This window comes from Osmerus eperlanus, chromosome 16, assembly GCF_963692335.1.
Source record: "Osmerus eperlanus chromosome 16, fOsmEpe2.1, whole genome shotgun sequence".
Classification (NCBI taxonomy): domain Eukaryota; kingdom Metazoa; phylum Chordata; class Actinopteri; order Osmeriformes; family Osmeridae; genus Osmerus; species Osmerus eperlanus.
In genome coordinates, this window is record NC_085033.1 from 7,968,964 (window position 1) to 7,988,701 (window position 19,738).

Genomic DNA, 19,738 nt, shown 5'->3' on the forward strand with positions numbered 1-19,738 from the left:
TGTGAAACTGCCTGTAGGCGACAGTGGGAATGTCCTTGGTGGTGTTCATGGTGGAGCGAGGTATGAAACTTAAGGTATGAAAGATCACTAGAGCATTTACAAGCTTTCCAACTTAATTTGTGTTAATATTATTGGGTGTGCTCAAGCCTTCGGCGAGAGCACAACTTTTGTTCTCTCACATATATATTATTATTATTGGGTGTGCTCAAGCCTTCGGCGAGAGTAAAAATGTAAAAGTGAAACTATTTAACTCTACATTGCAGTGTCCTTATTATTCCTGCGAGTGACTCTCAACATTGTGTTTCACCTTTTTTAATTTGCAGTGTCTGTGCTGGTCCTATGATATTTAGTTTTTTTTCTAAGGTCTTCTTCAGACAACCGCCTGATGGTCCCACCGCTCAAGAGCGCCCGGTCCCAACACAAGCTCTTCTCCTGTCTGGCCCCCCAGTGGTGGAACCAACTCCCCACATCCATCAGAGACACTGACTGTCTCCCCACCTTCAAGAAAAGGCTCAAGACGCACTTGTTCCAGGAGTACAACGGTACTTAGGAATGGTTTGCTGGACCCCATGTTAGTTTCCTCAAGGATCGCAATGACTCTTGCTTAGAGCCTTGCTGCTCTTGTTGGTTAGTGGTAACTGATTTAAATTGTGGAAATATTTTTACTGTTGCTTGCTTTTCTACAGGTACACTTGCACTTATAGTGATTCATGTTGTTTGTAACTTGTTTAACTACATGCTCTTGTCGTTCTTCCCTTTGGCACTTATTTTGGTTGTTCACAATATGTGCTTCATGTTTTTGCTACCCGCAATGTTTTTGGGGCTATCTTGTTGTTATCAGTGACCTATGCACTTCGTAAAGCTCTCTCTTGGAAGTCGCTTTGGATAAAAGCGTCTGCTAAATGAATAAATGTAAATGTAAGGAAGAAATAAGTAAGTAAGAAATACTGTAGAAAGTCATGTGGCATTGTGTGCACAAATACTTTATTTTTTAAATACTTTAAATATCAGCAAGTAATTCATATTTTATGAAATCAGATCTTGTCAGGTCTATTCCGCTTCTTTAGCCTGAGAAAAAGAGAAAAATTAGGAGTTAGTCAATCATCTTACTTTCAAACAGAATGTGCATGTGGTGACACGTTTTGACAAAACGACCCCCAAAAATATGTACTTTTAGTAACTGTGACTTAAAGTGGTGTTTATGAGGTCCCATGAGGTATATTTATGAACCCTTGGTGTGACATCAGCAGGTCTTTACCTTTCCAGAATCACGACTCTTGGTTCTGAGCTTGTTGACCTGAGACTCAGCGATGTCAGCACGCTCCTCAGCCTCCTCCAGCTCATGCTGAACCTTCCTGAACTTGGACATGTGGGAGTTGGCCTGCTCCTCCTGAAAGGAATTCATATAAAAAAGATATGATCAAAACTACCTTCTGTTGGAATTGTTTAGACAAGAAATACATACTTGGTACAGATATTAGGGAAAATGAAATGTATTTTTGCATAAGCAAGGGTCAAATAAATGATTAGACTTACCGCCTCCTCAGCCTGTCTCTTGTAAGCCTTCACTTTAAGCTGCAGCTTATCCACCAGGTCCTGAAGTCTGGCTACATTCTTCTTATCCTCCTCAGTCTGAAATAAAAAAAAGTGTATTACTTGTTCATGTTCACACAAATGCTGATGATTTTATAAAGAGTGTAATGAGTATGTTGTTACCTGGTATGTCAGCTCCTTGACTCTGCGCTCATACTTGCGGACTCCCTTGACTGCATCTACACCTCTCCTCTGTTCAGCCTCAACCTCAGTCTCCAGCTCACGCACCTGGGTGGAGAAAAGGAGCTCATGGTGAATCCATCACTACCATGCTAAAAGGTCCTTATTAACAGCATACTCAGGACTAAATACACCAGAAAAATGTTACCTCCATCAAGGTTACACAGGGAATATTCAAATGTTTTCAAACTCACCCTGGACTCCAGTTTCTGGAGCTGCTTCTTGCCACCCTTCATGGCTAGGTTCTCTGCCTCATCCAGACGGTGCTGCAGGTCCTTGACTGTCACTTCAAGATTCTTCTTCATCCTCTCAAGGTGAGAGCTGGTGTCCTGCTCCTTCTTCAGCTCTTCTGCCATCATGGCAGCCTGCAACAACAGAATACCGCTTGGTTGAACTGAGGAACTGTACTCACACAGTATATTGTACCAGGTTACATGACCCACATTTTTTTCACAGTACACCATTATATTATCTAGACAATATACTAGTGGAATGACCAAACAAACAGTTACAAATCCTTGTGAGAACTGAACTGAGTATAAATCAGAACGATGTAACTAGTTTCTGCATTCTACTTAGATGGATCAGTGGGGGTCGACACTAAAATTGTGAACACATAAGTTGTGAAGCAGTCAGTAGAACATGGCCACAAGGTGGAAGGTATGTTATCATAGGCGTAGGCTACTGTATGATGATATGGTGGTTCCATATTGCTTTGACATGGCCTTGATGATGGTGTAAGTAAAGTAGCAGACTGAATAGTGACTGTTCTGTGATACTTAGTTAGCCAGACTCACATCAGTGATGGCCTTCTTGGCCTTGTCCTCAGCGTTCCTGGACTCCTGGACAATGTCATCCACCTCTCCCTGCACTTGAACCAGGTCAGCCTCAAGCTTCTTCTTGGTGTTCAACAGGCTTGTGTTCTAAAAGGAGTACACATGGATTTAACAAAAAACTAAACTTTTGTTAGGAATGTTACCTATTTGTGTGTTTGTGGATGTTGTCCACACCTGGGAATGCAGCAGTCCCACTCTCTCGCTGGCGTCCACCAGCTCCTGCTCAGCCACTTTGCGGCCTCTCTCTGTCTGCTCCAGACCCACTCTCAGCTCCTCAATCTCAGCCAACATCAGACCATTTCTACGTTCCACCATGGCAGCCTGTTCCTTCATGTCCTCTGAGGCACGGACGGCATCATCCAGGTGCAACTGGGCATCCTAAAGAACAAAAAAACAGGTTAGAATAAATGCAGTGTAGGAGCTTAGCATTGGTGTTTATTTCAGTTATGTAAGTAAGTGAATATATCAAATGTTATTGAACTGAAAAATAGATTTTAGTAATTTTACACTAGAACAGAGATTTTAGGTGTTGCCAACATTCACAGTACCTTGAGCTGCGCCTGAACGTTCCTCAGCTGCTTCTGGGACTCAGCAGCCTGGCGGTTAGCATGGCTCAGCTGGATCTCCATCTCATTCAGGTCTCCCTCCATCTTCTTCTTGACTCTCAGAGCATCATTCCTGCTGCGGACCTCAGAGTCCAGGGTGCTCTGCATGGAGTCAGCCACCCTCTGGCTGTTCCTCTTGATCTGCTCCATCTCCTCATCCTTCTCTGCCAGCTTTCTGTCCACCTCACCCTTGATCTGGTTCAGCTCCAGCTGCACACGCAGAATCTTGGATTCCTCATGCTCCAGGGTTCCCTGAATAAAGAAACAATTTGCAATGTCATTCTTAGTTAAGTTGATCCTAAAAGTGTTTATTCTTTCCACTTCATTCTGGAAATTGTGTATAGTTTGTACCTCAGCCTCCTCCAGAGCGGTCTGGATCTCAGACTTCTCTGTCTCCACTGTCTTCTTGGCCTTCTCCAGCTCATGGATGCTCTTGCCAGTCTCTCCGATCTGCTCGGTCAGGTCAGAGATCTCCTCTGTGATTGGAAAAAGGAACATTGTTTGATTCAAAAATGGATAATCAGATGTACTTGAGGTGGGGAAAAGCACCACACACAACATTTATCTCACGTTGTAAGTTCTTATTTTCTCTCTTCAGAGTCTCCAGCTGGTCAAGAGCCTCCTCATAGGAGTTCTTCATCTTGAAGAGCTCTGTGCTGAGAGAACGAGTCTCCTTCTGAGCTCCCTCCAGCTCAGCCTGGCCCTCCTCAAACTTCTGCTTCCACTCTGCAAGAACCTAGGAGGAAGCACACACCAAAGCAGCCTTTAACAGTTGAATTACAAATGACTATGCAACGGCTAAGAAACAGGGTGTCATAGGACAGTTTTGAGCAACCTGTTGCTGATTCAGGTATTTTTCAAATTTTCACCTTGTCAAAGTTCCTCTGCTTCTTATCCAGGTTGGCAGCCAGGCCATTGGCTCTCTCAACATCAATCATGAGGTCCTCCACCTCTCCCTGCAGCCTCTGCTTGGTCTTCTCCAGAGAGGCACATTTGGAGTTGGTGGCCTCAATGGTCTCCTCAGCTTCCTGGAGACGCTGAGCCAGCTTCTTTCTGTTAGGTACAAGAGCAGTATTGTAAAGATGTCCTGTCCTGATGGCAGGCTTGCAGTATTTGACAATACTGACTTGCAGTATACACTATATACCAAATACTGACAGTATTTGAGGAGAGACTTCCATGAAGGGAGGGGACTTCCACGGACTTACTTGGCCTCCTCCAGCTCCTCTGTCCTCTGGATGGCATCAGTTTCATACTTGGTTCTCCACTGAGCCACCTCAGAGTTAGCCTTGGACATGCCGCGCTGCAGCTCTGCTTTGGCCTCCTGCTCCTCCTCAAACTGCTCCCTCAGCAGGTCACAGTCGTGGCGGGCAGATTGTACACCATGGGCCAGGGCGTTCTTAGCCTTAAAGGGAAATAAAAAGGGGCAGCTGAATCGACTTGATCAATGAGAACTATACAAGTTAATGCGTTTAGATTTGTTTCCAAACTAATAATATACCAAGAAATAGATATGGTAAAAAAAATACCTGTTTGGTAAAAAATCCAAACAGGTAGTGCCTTGCAGGTACTGTTTAGCTCAGTGGGCCTGTTAAATGCAATTCTTCAGGTTTGAGGATTACCTTGACCTCCTCCTCAACATGCCTCTTGAGCTCCTCAATCTGCTGGGTGTAGGCCTGCTTGCCTCTGGTCAACTGGGACACCAGGGCTTCCTTCTCCTCCAGCTGGCGACCAAACTCACCTGGGGAGAATTTAGTAGATTCTTGTCAGGTCAAGCCCTCACTGGTGTTCTTTTTAATATGATTAGTTTGTACCGGTATTATTGTCTACCTGACCATTTAATGAACTAAACTTGAAATATGTCTTTTCATAACTTTTGATGAAGGAATTGTTCTTGATTCACTGAATTTACCATTCTCAGTGAGGAGTCTGGCTCTCTGTGCACCAATGTCATTGACCTGGCGCACATTCTCATCATTCTTGGTCTTGATCTCACTGAGTTGGTCCTCAAGGGTACGGCACATCTTCTCCAGATTGCCCTGTGGAACAAACACCATGTTTCAATCACATACATACTGTAGGGTTTGTGTAAACCAACGTGCCCAATTGAAGTTCTTGAATCCTTAAATTGTTAAGATGTAGTAAATTATGAAAAAATTACAAAACGTGCCTTTAAGAGGGAATTTGGAATCATTAAAGTTTTACATTAATTCTATATTTCTGTTTTGGTTTCTTTGTATCACTGACCTTAGCCTTAGCAACTGCCTCCATGTTGGAGGACAGGTCATCAATCTCCATCTTGAATTCACTTTTCTCTTTCTCCAGCTTCTGTTTGACGCGCTGCAGGTTGTCGATCTGCTCTCCCAGCTCTGCCACACTGTCAGCCTGCTTCTTCCTCAGGGCTGAGGCTGTGGCCTCATGCTGCAGGGTGGACTCCTCCAGGTCACGTCTCAGCTTCTGGAACTCAGCCTCTCGCTTCTTGTTCATCTCAATCTGAGCAGCTGTGGCGCCTCCAGCCTCCTCCAGCCTCTCACTGATCTCCTCAAGTTCCCTGGACAGATCGGCCCTCTGCTTCTCCACCTTGGCCCTGGCAGCACGCTCAGCCTCAATCTCCTCCTCCAGCTCCTCAATACGAGCCTACAGTAGATAAAAACAACATGCATCATCAAAGTTTCAAAATTCTGGCCTGGACTTAATAGACAAGGTGGATTTTTAAACACAAGCCAGTACAATACCATCCAGCCAAAAACCAGGAAATATTACTTGTCTGGGGTTTATTAACTACACCATACCTGGAGCTCCTTGATCTTCTTCTGCAGCTGGGCACCCAGAGACTGCTCATCCTCAATCTTGCTGAGGAGCTGGCTGGTCTCAAAGTCCTTCCTAGGGAGCACAAAGGAATTCAAGTTTTTTTGTGTCATCTTGATGGGAGATTACAAAGTAGTGTGTTTGAATCAATGTGGCAATTTATTCTTTTTCATGTTTCTGATCAGCTAACTTACTTCTTGATTTTTTCATCGGACTGCTGCTTGTCGTTCTCCAGGTCCATGATGGACTCCTGGGCCAGTTTCAGGTCTCCCTCCAGCTTTCTCTTGCCTCTCTCAAGGTCCATACGGAGCTTCTTCTCTTGCTCCAGAGAACCTTCAAGCTGGAGGTCAACAAAGTTAATTAATAGTTAATACTTGATAAAACATATTAAAAGTAAAAAGACAACAAGTAATTTAAACAATTACACGTTGTTCATCTGAATCTCTCATTTAAAAATGTTTAAAAGACTTTATATGAGGTCACAGTAAGTATAAAAACTATAAAAACTATGACTTCACCCACATCATCAACTTGCTGTTCCAGCTTGGTCTTGGCCTTGGTCAGAGTGTTGACTTTGTCCTCCTCTGCCTGCAGGTCATCCAGTGTCTGCTGGTGGGCCTCTTGCAAGGCTTTCTTCTCCTTGGTCAGCTTGGCAACACTCTCATCTTGAGATGCCATCTCTTCAGTCAGGTTTTTCACCTGGACAAGACAAAGTTAGTTCAAGTCTAAACTATTGTTTGGTGTTTTTGAACAAGCTACTGCTTAGATATTGGTGAGATGTTGATACCTTGTTCTCTGTGGCATGCTTCTCCTTCTCCACTTTGGCCAGGGTAAGCTCCAGATCATCAATGTCCTTCTTCAGTTCAGAGCACTCATCCTCCAGCTTCCTCTTCTTGGCTGTCAGCTCAGCATTCATCTCCTCTTCATCCTCCAGCCTTTCTGTTGTCTCTTTGAGTTTGGCCTCCAGCTGGATCTTGCTCTTGATCAGACCCTCACATCTCTCCTCAGCGTCATTGAGATTTTCTGATTCCTGAGAGAAGAAATTTGTGGGTAAGCCAATGTGTATATGACATTATAGATGTGTGGTGCGTGCATGTGTATTTCACTTACAGATGCTACTTGAAGAGACAGGTCGTTCTTCTCCTGAAGGAGGGACACCATCTTCTCTTCCAGCTCTTTTTTGCGAGCCTCAGACTTTTCAAGAGCAGCTTTGCACTTCCCATAGTCCTCTTTCATGTTGGCCAGCTCCTTCTCTGTCTCAGCACTTTGCAGGAGAGGCTTGATCTTGTAGTAGACCTTCATCCATGGCCAGTGTTTCACGTTCATGAATGAGCGGACATTGTACTGGATGGTGTAGACAGACTCTCTGATAATAAGAGATAGACACAGTAATTGTTTAGCGCAATACAAATTATGTAATGTAAAGTCATTACCCTAACCCATTCCTACATCATTCGTCTATCATTCCATCAAGCCTAAATTAGACATCCGTCCAAAATTACAAGTTTATATCATCATTCTAACAATAGCTTCATAGTAGAACGAAATGTATCAGTCCCTAAAAACAAGATTTGAATGCAAATACTTGAATCCATATTTTTCATTTTATCATCTCCATCTCACCTCCTCGCCATCATCTTGGTAAACTCAGTTCTCATCAGGTATCCACGGGCAAGAGCTTGTGTCATGGTTACCAGAGTAGCAAGCTTCTCATCTCTCATCTCCTCAAGGACACCAAGCAGACCAGCTTTGAAGAACACCTGAAACAGGGGTATGATACAAAACTTAAATAAACAACATAAATACTTCTGGTGTTAACAAATTGCTATCTAAGTAGATAACAAAGGTTATGTATGATGTTCGGATCAAATAACTGCCAATGAAATGACTTGCTGTGTATTTCTCACAAGTATTATTACAGTAAGATTGTTGGATTGCTCTCGATTCCATTTTGAATGTCTACCAGTTAAATGAGATATTGAATAACCTCTGTAAGTCACAAACATGAGTTTCCAGTATCCCATCATCAAAATTTACCTTGGTGTGTCCAAACTTGTACTCCTCATGGTTCACATCAATTGACCCAAGCAGCTTCTCAGAAGCCTTCTTGTTATCCATGAACTGGCCTTCGGGGATGACACTGGCATTCAATACCTTGTATCTGTAAAGATAGAAAATGTATTTCTCAACATGTCTGCTTATTTACAGAAACTACATTGCAAATGTATGTGTTTATTATTACCTCTGCTTAAAGTCAGCATAGATGATTCTGCTGGGGAAGCCTTTTCTGCAGATCCTAATACCCTCCAGCACACCATTACACCTCAGCTGGTGGATAACCAGGAAGTTCTCCATCAAACCTGGATGAATCAAAACGTTTACGGTGAAGTAATGTCTTTAAAGACAAGTGATATACTTGATACTGAATCATTTTAGAAGAGTAATAGTGAAATAACATGATGTTTTACCTGGAGTCTTTGACTCATTGGGAATCAGACAGCGCACAAAATGAGGGTGGGTGCTCCTCAAGTTGGTCATCAGCTTGCCCAAGTTCTCCTGTAAGGTTTTTGCAATGGCAATTGATCTCAGATATTGTTTGTAATCAAGCTACAATGTTTATGACCAGACAGACTACAATTTACAAGTATTTAAGTGAGTATAAGTCAGTGATGCAAAACTATTCTATCTATCATAAATTACATACAAATCCCACTCACTCTGAACTGGGAGGACACAGTCTGCATGGAACCTCCCTTCTTCTTGCCTCCTTTCTTTGAGGTGTCTGTCAAGAATTGAAGCAGCACAATACATATTGTTGAAGAAAAGTCTTTAACAAACGTGTTTATCCATGACAACGCATGTAAATATGCGTTAAGATTGAATGTATGATGATATTTTGGATCCTAGTTCAACTATACTAACCCTCAGGTGGAGCAGCAACATAGAGCGCGGCCAACAGTTTGACTGAAGACTTTCCATACAGCTGAAGCACAGAGTCGTTCAGGGGATCCTTGTTCTTTTCCAGCCAGCCAGTGATATTGTAGTCCACTGTACCAGCATAGTGGACCAGGGAGAAGTGGGCTTCGGCCTTGCCCTTTGCTGGTTTAGGCTTCTCAAATGCCTTGGTCTTACCAAGATGCTGGTCATACAGCTTGTTCTTGAAGGAAGTGTCTGAAGCCTTGGGGAACATGCATTCCTCTTCCAGGATGGAGAAAATGCCCATTGGCTGGGGAGAAAACACACATCAGATAAGTATCTGTTTCCACAAAGTAATCCACATTTCTATTTTAGAAAAAACAATTACTGTAATAACAAAACTCATCAAAGATATAACTTGTGTAGTTGCAAGAACCTAACATTTTGGTTATTTGTACAGAAAAAAAAGTACTGTGTAGATTAGACGTATAGGGCACATTTGTATTAGAGATATGGTGAGCTCTTTTATTATGAATTTAACAAATGTACAGTATTTATTGTTCTTCACATTTACTTCATATGCTTACAATGTACTTTAAAGACCCGATGGGTAATTTATACACACAGCTCACCTTCTCAATGAGCTCAATGCAGGCAGCCAAGTCCATCCCAAAGTCAATGAAAGCCCAGACAATGCCCTCCTTCTTGTACTCCTCTTGCTCCAGGACAAACATGGTGTGGTTGAAGAACTGTTGCAGTTTCTCATTGGTGAAGTTGATGCACAGCTGCTCCATGCTGTTGTACTGGGAATTGGCACATTGAGATGTTTTTATTTTTACGATCCCCCAGTGTTTTTGCCTATTATCTGTTCCTTGAATGATTTCCTTCAATTCGAGTAGAGCAGAGTCTCTTGGTCTCTTACTCACCAAATTAACTAAACCTCATAGTGAATATACAGTACTACAACAGTATGTCCAAACTCACATCAAAGATCTCAAATCCAGCAATGTCGAGCACACCAATAAAGAAGTTTCTTTGCTGCTTGGTGTCCAACATCTGGTTGATGCGGATGACCATCCACAAGAACATCCTCTCATAGATGGACTTGGCTAGAGCCATCACTGAGTTGTTCACCTGTGTAACATCAATGCTAAAAGTTACTTTCACTGTCTTACATGAATGTTATTAACTTGTATTAATTTGATGCAAAGTATTTCTTTTTACAAACACATCACAAGTAAACAGAAACAGTCTCATTGTAAAATTACTGCTCTCAAGTCTATTCTTACCTGAGGCACTGTCTGACCCTTGGTCACATACTCATTGCCGACCTTCACTCTGGGATAGCACAGGGCTTTCAGCATGTCAGCTGAGTTCAGACCCAGAAGGTAACCGATTTTGTCAGCCACTGGAGGGTGAAAAAATGCATGAGTATCAAATACTAACTATGAGGTACTGTATTTATACATCAAAATATGAAATAGCAGTTTGAGAAAAGTGTAGAAGGAGGAAGTGAGACTCACCATCGGTGCCATCTGGCTCAGCCTGCTCCTCACGCTGCTTCTGCTTGAAGTGAAGGTTTCCGTGGTGCATGACAGCACCAGTCAGCTTGTAGATGCTCATCTTTTCTTCACTGGTGAAGCCCAAGATGTCAATAGCCTCCTAGAGGGTGAAAGGACAATATTTTGTCAGAATAACATATTTAAGACACAATCTATGAGGTTTCTTCATGTCCTGATCCAGAGTCAATCATGTTACAATTAGTATTTAAAATTACTCCGTTTATATAATTTCAGTAACTCACATCTGTGGCGTCAAGTTCAACTGTGTCATCAATACTGGCCACAGTGATCTGACCCTGGCTGATCATGGGGTAGTCGTAGGGGTTGGTAGTTATGAGCGCCATTTCTGTGGAGACACAAAACTGAAATTATTATTACCTGATGCCAGCTTGTGTTAGTTATTGCATCTTTCATGAAAGGACAAAGGAGCAAATAAACCATAATGTTGTATTTTTATCCCTGCAGTGACCCACCAACAAGTTCAGGTTTGTGGTTGGTCATCATCTGGTAGAAGATGTGGTAGCCTCTCTCATCAGGCAGCTGGAAGCTCACTCTGGACTTCTCCAGAAGGTCTGTGAGAGAAAGAAAAGAATAAAGACATTTTTAACTAAAGTAAATTGACATCATTGGTTGATTTGGTTGAGAACTTTTGAGGAATTCAAGCCAACTCACAGGTCTCAATGTCAGCACTAGACAGTTTGCCAGTAGTGTGGAAGTGAATCCTGATGAATTTACCCTAAAGGAGAACATTTGCTGTCAAGGGTGTCAAGAATGAAAGTAACTGCCTACAGTGTATTCTCCTACATCATGCACTCCTACAACATTATCCAGTTACCACAGCATGATTGTAAGTGATAAAATGATAGTACATGTAAACGTGTGAAGTGATAAGCATAGAATAGCAGTCTTCAACTATCAAACTTACAAAGCGAGAGGAATTGTCGTTCCTCACTGTCTTGGCGTTACCATAGGACTCCAGTAGAGGGTTAGCTGCAATGATCTGATCCTCAAGAGAACCCTGAAGGGAGACAAACCAGTTGGTACTTATCTTGTATCTTGTAACTCTTATCTTTCAACAAGTCTTTCAAGTTTTTCATTCCAGTATTGAAAATATACAGTATATTTTTTATATATAGCCTACGGTGTCCAAGTTAATATGTTTATTCAGGGTTGACTCACACGTTACCATGTAGTCTTAGAAAGCTCCATACCTCTTTTATTAGTTTCAAACATTCTGAAGATATACATCATGCAAAGTATATAGTAACCATTGCAAAATATATTGATATTTATAAAACATAAACCACAAAGAAAATGTATTAGGGCTGTGATTATCATACAGCATGTGTCACGACTTACCTGCATTTTGCCAGGTACTGCTTCCTTCTTCTTCTCACCTCCTGAAACAGCAATGGTGGCAAAGTACTGGATGACACGCTTGGTGTTGACAGTCTTTCCAGCACCGGATTCTCCACTGTAGATGGTAAAATTGTTTATTTTAGTCTTCATAACTTTTAAATCTAAGTACTGACAAGTGTTTTAACTAATAAACATAACCTCAAGTCATAAAGGTTCTACATTGACAAATATCTTAGGTTCATCTCTTTTTATTAGAAATTGTGTGTTATTATGTTTTTACATAAGAAATCATACAAATATTAAAGAAAAAATCTTTACTCACGTAATCAAGACGGACTGGTTCTCCCTATCTGCAAGTAACAATTAAAATAAAAGTCATGAGTTACTCCATTGTAAATTACGTTGTAAATCATATTGTAAATTACATTGTGCTATGTATTGTATTTAAACAGCATATATTCACTTGCATCCATCCATTCCTAAATTCATCCATGCATCCCTTAATCTATCATTCTTGAACTCTTTATCAATCCATCCAATGATGCATCACCCATCCATCAATGTATCTCACTGTTCACCAGTGAATTCATCAGTTAAACCATGCATCCATCCTCCATCCATCAGTGAGCATCCATACCTGTCAACATGAACTGATAGGCGTTGTCAGAGACGGAGAAGATGTGGGGTGGAGCCTCCATACGCTTCTTCCCTCTGTAGGCGTTCACCACTTCCATGTCATACACAGGGAGCCACTTGTAGGGGTTCACCGTGGCACAGAAGAGCCCAGAGTAGGTCTGTGTGAGCAGAAGGCAAATTAATACATTGATATTTGAGCTCAAGTTTGGTATATTTCCTGATACTTGCTTCCTTGAGGTGGCTTATGTGAAAAGGGACAGTTTTCTTACGTAGATCATCCATGCGGCATAACGCTCTTTGAGGTTATACAGGACAGAAGCTTCATTGAGGTAGGTCATCATGGCCATATCCTCAATCTTGTCATACTTAGGGGGGTTCATGTTGTAGACATCCTCCTCTTTAAAGGTTTTGGTCTAAAATGGGCAGACACATAGTTGAAGCTATGTTAGGACAGAAATGTGGCAATATGAGAAGCCAATTGAAATGGCAGAAATGGGTAAAGATTGTCAATTAATGTAGCTCATGTTGTGGACATACAGACTATAGCTGCATTGACTTTTGCCCTAAACCTCTTGTTTAATTCTGTGCCAACCAAACTGATCAAATCGTCTTACCTCTTCAGTGTCAAGGATTTTCACGTCACACTTCCCGCCATCCCTCTTAATAACCAGACCCTTGAGGTACAACTCCTTGACATCAGTCACATAGCAGGCATTCTTGGCATCAAATGGTGCCGTCTGAGCCTCAAGCCTCTCCTTCTCAGGCTTACGAAGGTAAATGGCAGCCTTGCCATATTGGGCCATCTCGGCGTCCGTACTCATGGTGGCGGTTTACTGGAAGACAAGTTTATTTGTCATCACCTTAAATCAACCATAGTATTCTTATTTGGATCTGACACAAGTTTTACAAATGCTTATTCACTTAAATCAGGTCAAAACAACATATCCCAAAAGCCTTGAGGATGCCACTTAGCTGGCAATGAAGATTGGAGACTGGTTTGGACAATTATATATTTCCAGTCATTTTTACTGTCCACAGTTAACATAGTAGTCCTTTTATCAGTACTGTACACTGATTTTGAACAGTATACATAAGTTCTGAATATAGCATCAAACTATGTCTCACCTGGTCTTCCCCTTCCAGATGAATTAGACTCTTAGTTGACACTGGAAGAAAAGTGTGTTTTTAGTACTCGCATGCCAATAATGTTATCTAAAAAGAGACATTATGACCGTAATTACGTATACAGTTGTATCAATAGTGAACAGAATAAAGCTTTTCCTTTGGATGTCTTTAATGAAATGCACATTTGTAATCACAATATTATGTATAGGAGCATACAGTTGTGTTGCTTTTTAGTCTAATTTGGATCTCGCAAATAGTCACATAAAAATATTGCACTACAAAATCAATGTACAACTAATGTCTTCAATAAAAAGTTTACTCTAACAAAACTAACTTTAATTTAAATGTAAATTGCCATGTAATGCCAAGCCAACACTGCATTTACTTGAGTGTAAGTACAACATTTAGCAATGAGTTTGGTATCATAAAATGCATTATGTGAATGAACAATGCAAAGAGTTAAAGTATCTTACCACAGAGGTTGAAGCTTTCTGTCCATGGATGCTGTCCTGAGGGACTCCTTATATCTGGTGGAAAGTGCCTAGCAAGCAGAAGCTAATTCTGGATCACTCTCCTCAAGGACGTTTGTTGGAGGCCAGAATCTAGAATTTGACTGGACCCCATCTGTTCTTCCCTCCTCCACTCTCCCCCTCCCTCTCCTTGCCTTTCCATTTGTCTATTTTCTGTGATGAAGAACATTTCCTACCATGCATTTGTTTGTTAACAGGTATTTTATTTAGGCTATTAAAGGGAGTCAGATGGCTGAGTGGTGAGGGAGTCGGGCTAGTAAGGCACTTCACCCTACTTGCTTCGGGGGGAATGTCCCTGTACTTACTGTAAGTCGCTCTGGATAAGAGCGTCTGCTAAATGACTAAATGTAAAATGTCTAAATGTATTAAACACCTGTATGTACAACTTTGACAACAGTTGAAAAACCTAAGGGTAAAAGATGCTCAATTTGGTAAAAAATTACACAGTAAATTTGTTTTACAGTCATCGTTAGAAAACTGTAGCAAGAAAAACCTTTATAAAATATTTTAGAAAAACATTACAACTTCTTATTAAGTACTTTAAGATACGATTTAGAAGGTAGATTTATGTAACAGTTTTTTGAAGACTAATAGATTGAGAGATGGCTTTATGCTTTATTTTATCATACAAAATGACAAATATTCCAGGTCAAGTCATTATTCATTACCATGTGTTATTGCAGCATGGAGATGGTTTATAGGGTTTTTGTTGTATTATTATTTTCTATTTAGTCTATATTCATATCATTTGGCATGACTTTGAGAGGAAAGATTTATAAACTTTTCATAAGTTCAAAATGTCAATATTATGAACACATTCATATAAAAAACACTCAATGTCAGACACTAACCATTTATGGAGCCAACATTTGATTTGGCAGAAGTGAACGTAGTTTAAGCTTTATCTGAAGGTGCCGATGAGTCCCAGACATAAAACAACCTTAAATGAAAGGGCAAACGTCAAATATGTTTTTTTCACTTGTTAACACCTTATTGTAAAAACTGTCATTCTTACAAAATACGTTTAGCCTCCTAACTAAATGATTACATATAAAAGAGCTTATCCAGAGATATTCATACTCAATCACCACACAATATTAAGCTGACAGTTCCCTCGCCATAGCAATGTGTTTCAAACACTTCACATTCTTTTTTTGAAGAAGAAATGTTATTTTCCATAATGGTCATGAAAGATTCAAGTCAACTTTCTAACAAAAATGTGTCCTCTCCAGATAGTTTCATGTACACTTTATTATATGTATTCATGAGACAAGTTTGAAATGCAAGATATACTGTATTTTTCATCCCAACAAATTATGTATGTGACTTGATGTACAACTTGAGTTTTAGAGTTCTTAGACTTGTACTTGAACATCTACGGTATCTTGGCTCTAACATCAGCTGTTAGAAGAAATATGTTAAATATGTCATCATTAAATTGTACTCTTTTTCAATGACCACCACTTGACATGGTTCCAATAATATATTTAAACCATAAACCTATACTGTTAAGATTAACACAGTAAAATCACACTATATGTAATCAACATATACTGTAAATGTTGTGAGCTTATGCAGTAGTTGCTGCAATCAGTTTTTTACCAACTGCTGGTCTTCATCATAAATTAAGATTTACTACCAAGGACGTGGTAACTTGATTCAAGCTAAAAAGAAAATGCCCTTTGAGATAAAATCTAATTTGGGATGTGGTGTCACATTCCTTTGCAGTGCTCTAATAAATAACACCACCCTAGGTTTACATTGAAAGGACTTATAGGGCATTTGTTCATTCCTTTTATGACAGTATCAATGACAAACATGGAATGGAGTCACTGATATGTATGGAGATGATGTCTATGGAGATGCAAATGATGTCCATCATCGGTAGATTATGACTTTTTTTGGAACTGGAATGAATAATATTAGGACGTGAAACAGGGTTGCCAAGTAGCAGCATCAATGTACATTCTTGTGCATTAATGTATATTTTAACATGCTTGTTTTCGTTTTAAATTTAGTAGCTTTAGCACCTCTTGATAAAATGTTCATTTTCTGTCACTGTAAATATTGTGAACAATGTGTAAGACTATATCATTTATATTTATTGCCTTTTTCCATTGATGTTGACTACGTGACTCTTGACGATGTTGAGCATGTTGTAGTTAGCAATAAGTAATTTCTGAAGCTATTGTTTACTAATGGCAATTCTGTTATAAAGAACTTAAACATCAACCTTTTCTAGTCCAGCTAATTTAATAGGTTCTTTAACACAATTGGCACTGTATTACTGTTACTATTAGAGCCTTTTGTTAATTTAAGAAGACTTCCCCCCCTCATGGTTAATTCTCCCAACAGTTGTCCTCAATGGCGCTCCTACTGCATGCACACACACACGCACACACACACACACGCACGCACGCACGCACACACACACAGACACAGACACAGACACAGACACACACACACACATACACACCTACACATATATATATATATATACAGTCTGTCAGGGGGATCCTTCACAGCAAGCTGGGTTAAGAGGTTGATTAGGTTTGTTGTGTGTTCTCCAATTTTTCTCTGGCCGCATCCACCAGCCTCCACATTATTCATATAACAGAATTGGATAGGAGTCAAGTGGCGCGCCTCTTTTAAACAAAGTAAACAAAGTGCTGGATCCTCTATTTCCCTTGGAGCAGCTCTTGAGTAATAAAAAACCCATTACTTTCCTTAAAGATGTCCGTGATTAGTAGAACAACTGGTCCGTTTCCAAGTCCTCTCTGCCTTATATGCAATTAATAATCAATCTTTTGTAATAGTACAAAAGTAATAATAATAGCAATATTCACATAATGTATTAATTTACCAGATGCTTTTCCCAAATTATACAAATTACAGTAAATTGTAGGGATGCACCGATACCATTTTTTAAGGACTGAGTACGATTATTTTCTGGTACTCGCAGATACCGATACCATACATTTAGAATTTTTGGGGGGGTAATGTGGCAGTTTTCCAAACACAACACAGTGAGACTAATGAATGTAGGACATCTTATTTATTATTAGTCGAATGAAAAAAGTATTATTTGTATGTGCTTATCACAAACTTAAAGTACACATTTCAGTGAGTGTCCAATAACCTTCAAAGGGCATACCTGTAAGAAAGGCTGGTGGGATCAGCCAATAGGAGACCGAATACGCTTGTCAGACTTTTATCAGTTAGTTATTAAATGACGGTTACGGTTGGTCTTCTGCAGTAATACCGCACTAAGTTTTCTTTTATGCTTGCAGTGAGCAATCTTTAATTTAGTGAAATGCAATGCGGTCATGATAAAAGTAAGTTGGTTGTTGTTCGTAGTCCTCAGATGTTTAACCTTATTTAATTCTGTAAAGTTTATAAATAGTCTATGTAGCGGTCGGAGAATTGTGTATAGTGGCTGTGGAATGTTTCGGTTCCGACAGTGGTCGGATTTTATTAATATAATCGCGTTGGTAATATATTATTTGTGGTACCTTCTGTAATATGCTGTGTCGTGAGCGTGATACGTTCTGTGTTGTTTTAGCAACACCACACTCATTTAATTTAAGAAACGGAAATTTCCTATCAAAAAATCTACAAAAGAAAGCCGTGTCAAGAGTTGTGTTCTAACATACACCCCGGGAGCGAACACAACGCATCCAACCAGCTATATATGTATTTAGTTATTTCATTTCTCACCTACATTACCATTGTCATAATAATAAATACATATTTTTTTACGTGAGGTATCGGTATCGGGGTATTTTTACGAATACAAGTAGGCTACATGAGCCTGGTATCGGGCCGATACTGGTATCGGTGCATCCCTAAGTTGGAAAGCTCGTAAATGCTCTACTGATCTTTCATACCTTAAGTGTGTAGATAATGACAGCAACTACTAGCGTATGGAATGAGTATAGCTCTAGCTTTGTTGCTTTGTTTAATAAAAGAGCCCTCCATTGCCCCCCCCCCCCCCCCAGGTCCTCTTGGTCTCTTCCTTTTTGAACTGGACGTACTCATCACCTAACTCCCTGAAGATGGAACCCCCATGACTGTGCTGGACCGAGACCTCACAGATGGCCATCTCGCGTCTTCAGTCCTTTGCCTTTGCTCTCTATCCATCCCCTGCCCTTTACAATGCCGGCAACTAACTAGACCTTGTCTTTGCTAGGAGCTGCATAACACCTGATCTCATTGTGACCCCGCTTGTGTGTATGACCCCTTTTTTTGTATCATTTCCACCCTCCCTCGCTCCACCCTGAACACCACCGAGAACCCTCCCACTGTCACCTACAGGCAGTTCCTTCACACTGTCTTGCACTCTTCCTTTACCTCATCATTCTCTGTTCCCTCCCTCACTTCCTTCTCAACCATGTCTGCATAATCCACCTTCTGCTCTTTGCCTCTCCCAATCTCTTGTTGTTCTCTGCCCTTTTGTCTCCAAACCAGCATGACCATCACCCTCCTCCACATAGCTGATGGAAGTTCCTCTGCTCAAACAGAACTGAGCTACTGGTTGTGGAGAGGAAGTCCAAATCCCCTGACAACCTGGCCATCTACCATTCCCTGCTGATTGCATTTATGGCTGCAACAACATCTCTGTTCTACAACTCTAAGGTTGGACAACCGAATCTGGAACCCATGCAACCTTTTCTCCACCTTCCCCTCCCTCCTTCCCCCTCCCCTTCATCCCCACAGATTATGAATTGAGGGCCCACTTCAACAAGAAGGTGACCCGCATCCAAGACTCTTTCTTCCCTACTGTCAACAAAAGGGATGTCAGCAACCAGCTCGCCTCCTTTGAGACGCTTGAGGACTCGGTGCTGACGCTTGAAAGACTCACCAGTGCCCACTAACCCCCACCACTCTTCATCCAGTAAGATGCATCTTTAACCTGTGGTCTTCCCTCAGAATTTATGATGGCTCGTGTCACCCCTTTTCTGAAGAAGTCGACCCTGGACCCGTTTGACGTCAACACCTTCTGGATGGTGTCCCTACTGCCACTTCTTTCCAAAACATTTCCTGGAAATCTCAATCTGCTATTCCCTTTTCTTTCCAGGAAAGAAACAACCACCTTCATGACACCCACCTGCCTAGTTTCAACGCCAGACATATCAACGGAGTTGGCGTACTGGTGTTGGTGTTCAAGAAACACATTTCTTGCATGATGCAGACCTGCTGGTATTTTCCACGCAACATAAAGAGGATACGTCCATTTCTATTCTCCATCCAGCTGCTCATTCAGGCCACAGTACTCTCCCATCTTGATAACTGTAATTCCCTCCTCACTGTCCGACGGGCATGTGCTGTACATCCTCTGCAGATAGTTCAGAATGCAGCCGCCCACCTAGTATCCAAGCTCCAACAGTACTCATAAACAACTCCCCTGCTGAGATCACAGGTGCTTCGCTTTGCAACATGGGTCATTTGGTGACCTCTTCTCAAACACAGAAGGTTTCTTGCAATCCCATCATGTGTTGCTTGTCCTTTGATTCTCCACAGAGCTGAATGACGTCCCCGTCCATTCAACCACCTCTCTGTTGTTTCACCATCTGGCAATAGACTGCATC

At 41.1% G+C, this 19,738-nt stretch overlaps 1 protein-coding gene across 1 annotated transcript; it reads right to left on the bottom strand.

The window, feature by feature from the left end:
• Window positions 1–1,035: 1,035 nt before the first annotated feature.
• On the bottom strand, window positions 1,036–13,325 carry LOC134036235 (myosin heavy chain, fast skeletal muscle-like). Its single transcript, XM_062481071.1, has 39 exons — window positions 13,110–13,325; window positions 12,765–12,908; window positions 12,497–12,653; window positions 12,182–12,209; window positions 11,860–11,974; window positions 11,426–11,518; window positions 11,173–11,236; window positions 10,974–11,072; window positions 10,743–10,846; window positions 10,462–10,600; window positions 10,228–10,346; window positions 9,923–10,072; window positions 9,571–9,741; window positions 8,945–9,248; window positions 8,740–8,804; window positions 8,491–8,578; window positions 8,265–8,382; window positions 8,060–8,183; window positions 7,646–7,782; window positions 7,133–7,388; window positions 6,810–7,052; window positions 6,545–6,721; window positions 6,217–6,362; window positions 6,007–6,097; window positions 5,462–5,851; window positions 5,127–5,253; window positions 4,837–4,955; window positions 4,423–4,619; window positions 4,084–4,267; window positions 3,785–3,950; window positions 3,566–3,690; window positions 3,158–3,466; window positions 2,784–2,987; window positions 2,571–2,696; window positions 1,968–2,138; window positions 1,717–1,821; window positions 1,537–1,632; window positions 1,259–1,390; window positions 1,036–1,068 (listed from the first exon to the last, which is right to left on the bottom strand). Exons 1-39 carry the CDS (start codon window positions 13,314–13,316, stop codon window positions 1,051–1,053), a joined length of 5,808 nt encoding a protein of 1,935 aa, XP_062337055.1. The 5' UTR covers window positions 13,317–13,325; the 3' UTR covers window positions 1,036–1,050.
• Window positions 13,326–19,738: the final 6,413 nt, after the last annotated feature.

Bases quoted from the DNA above. Each gene is read 5' to 3' on its own strand.
- LOC134036235 (XM_062481071.1), bottom strand. From the start codon at position 13,316: ATGAGTACGGACGCCGAGATGGCCCAATATGGCAAGGCTGCCATTTAC. The intron at 8,805-8,944 runs GTTAGTATAGTT...AATTCTTGACAG, and splicing joins TGTTGCTGCTCCACCTGAGG to ACACCTCAAAGAAAGGAGGC. The intron at 6,722-6,809 runs GTATCAACATCT...TGTCTTGTCCAG, and splicing joins AGCATGCCACAGAGAACAAG to GTGAAAAACCTGACTGAAGA.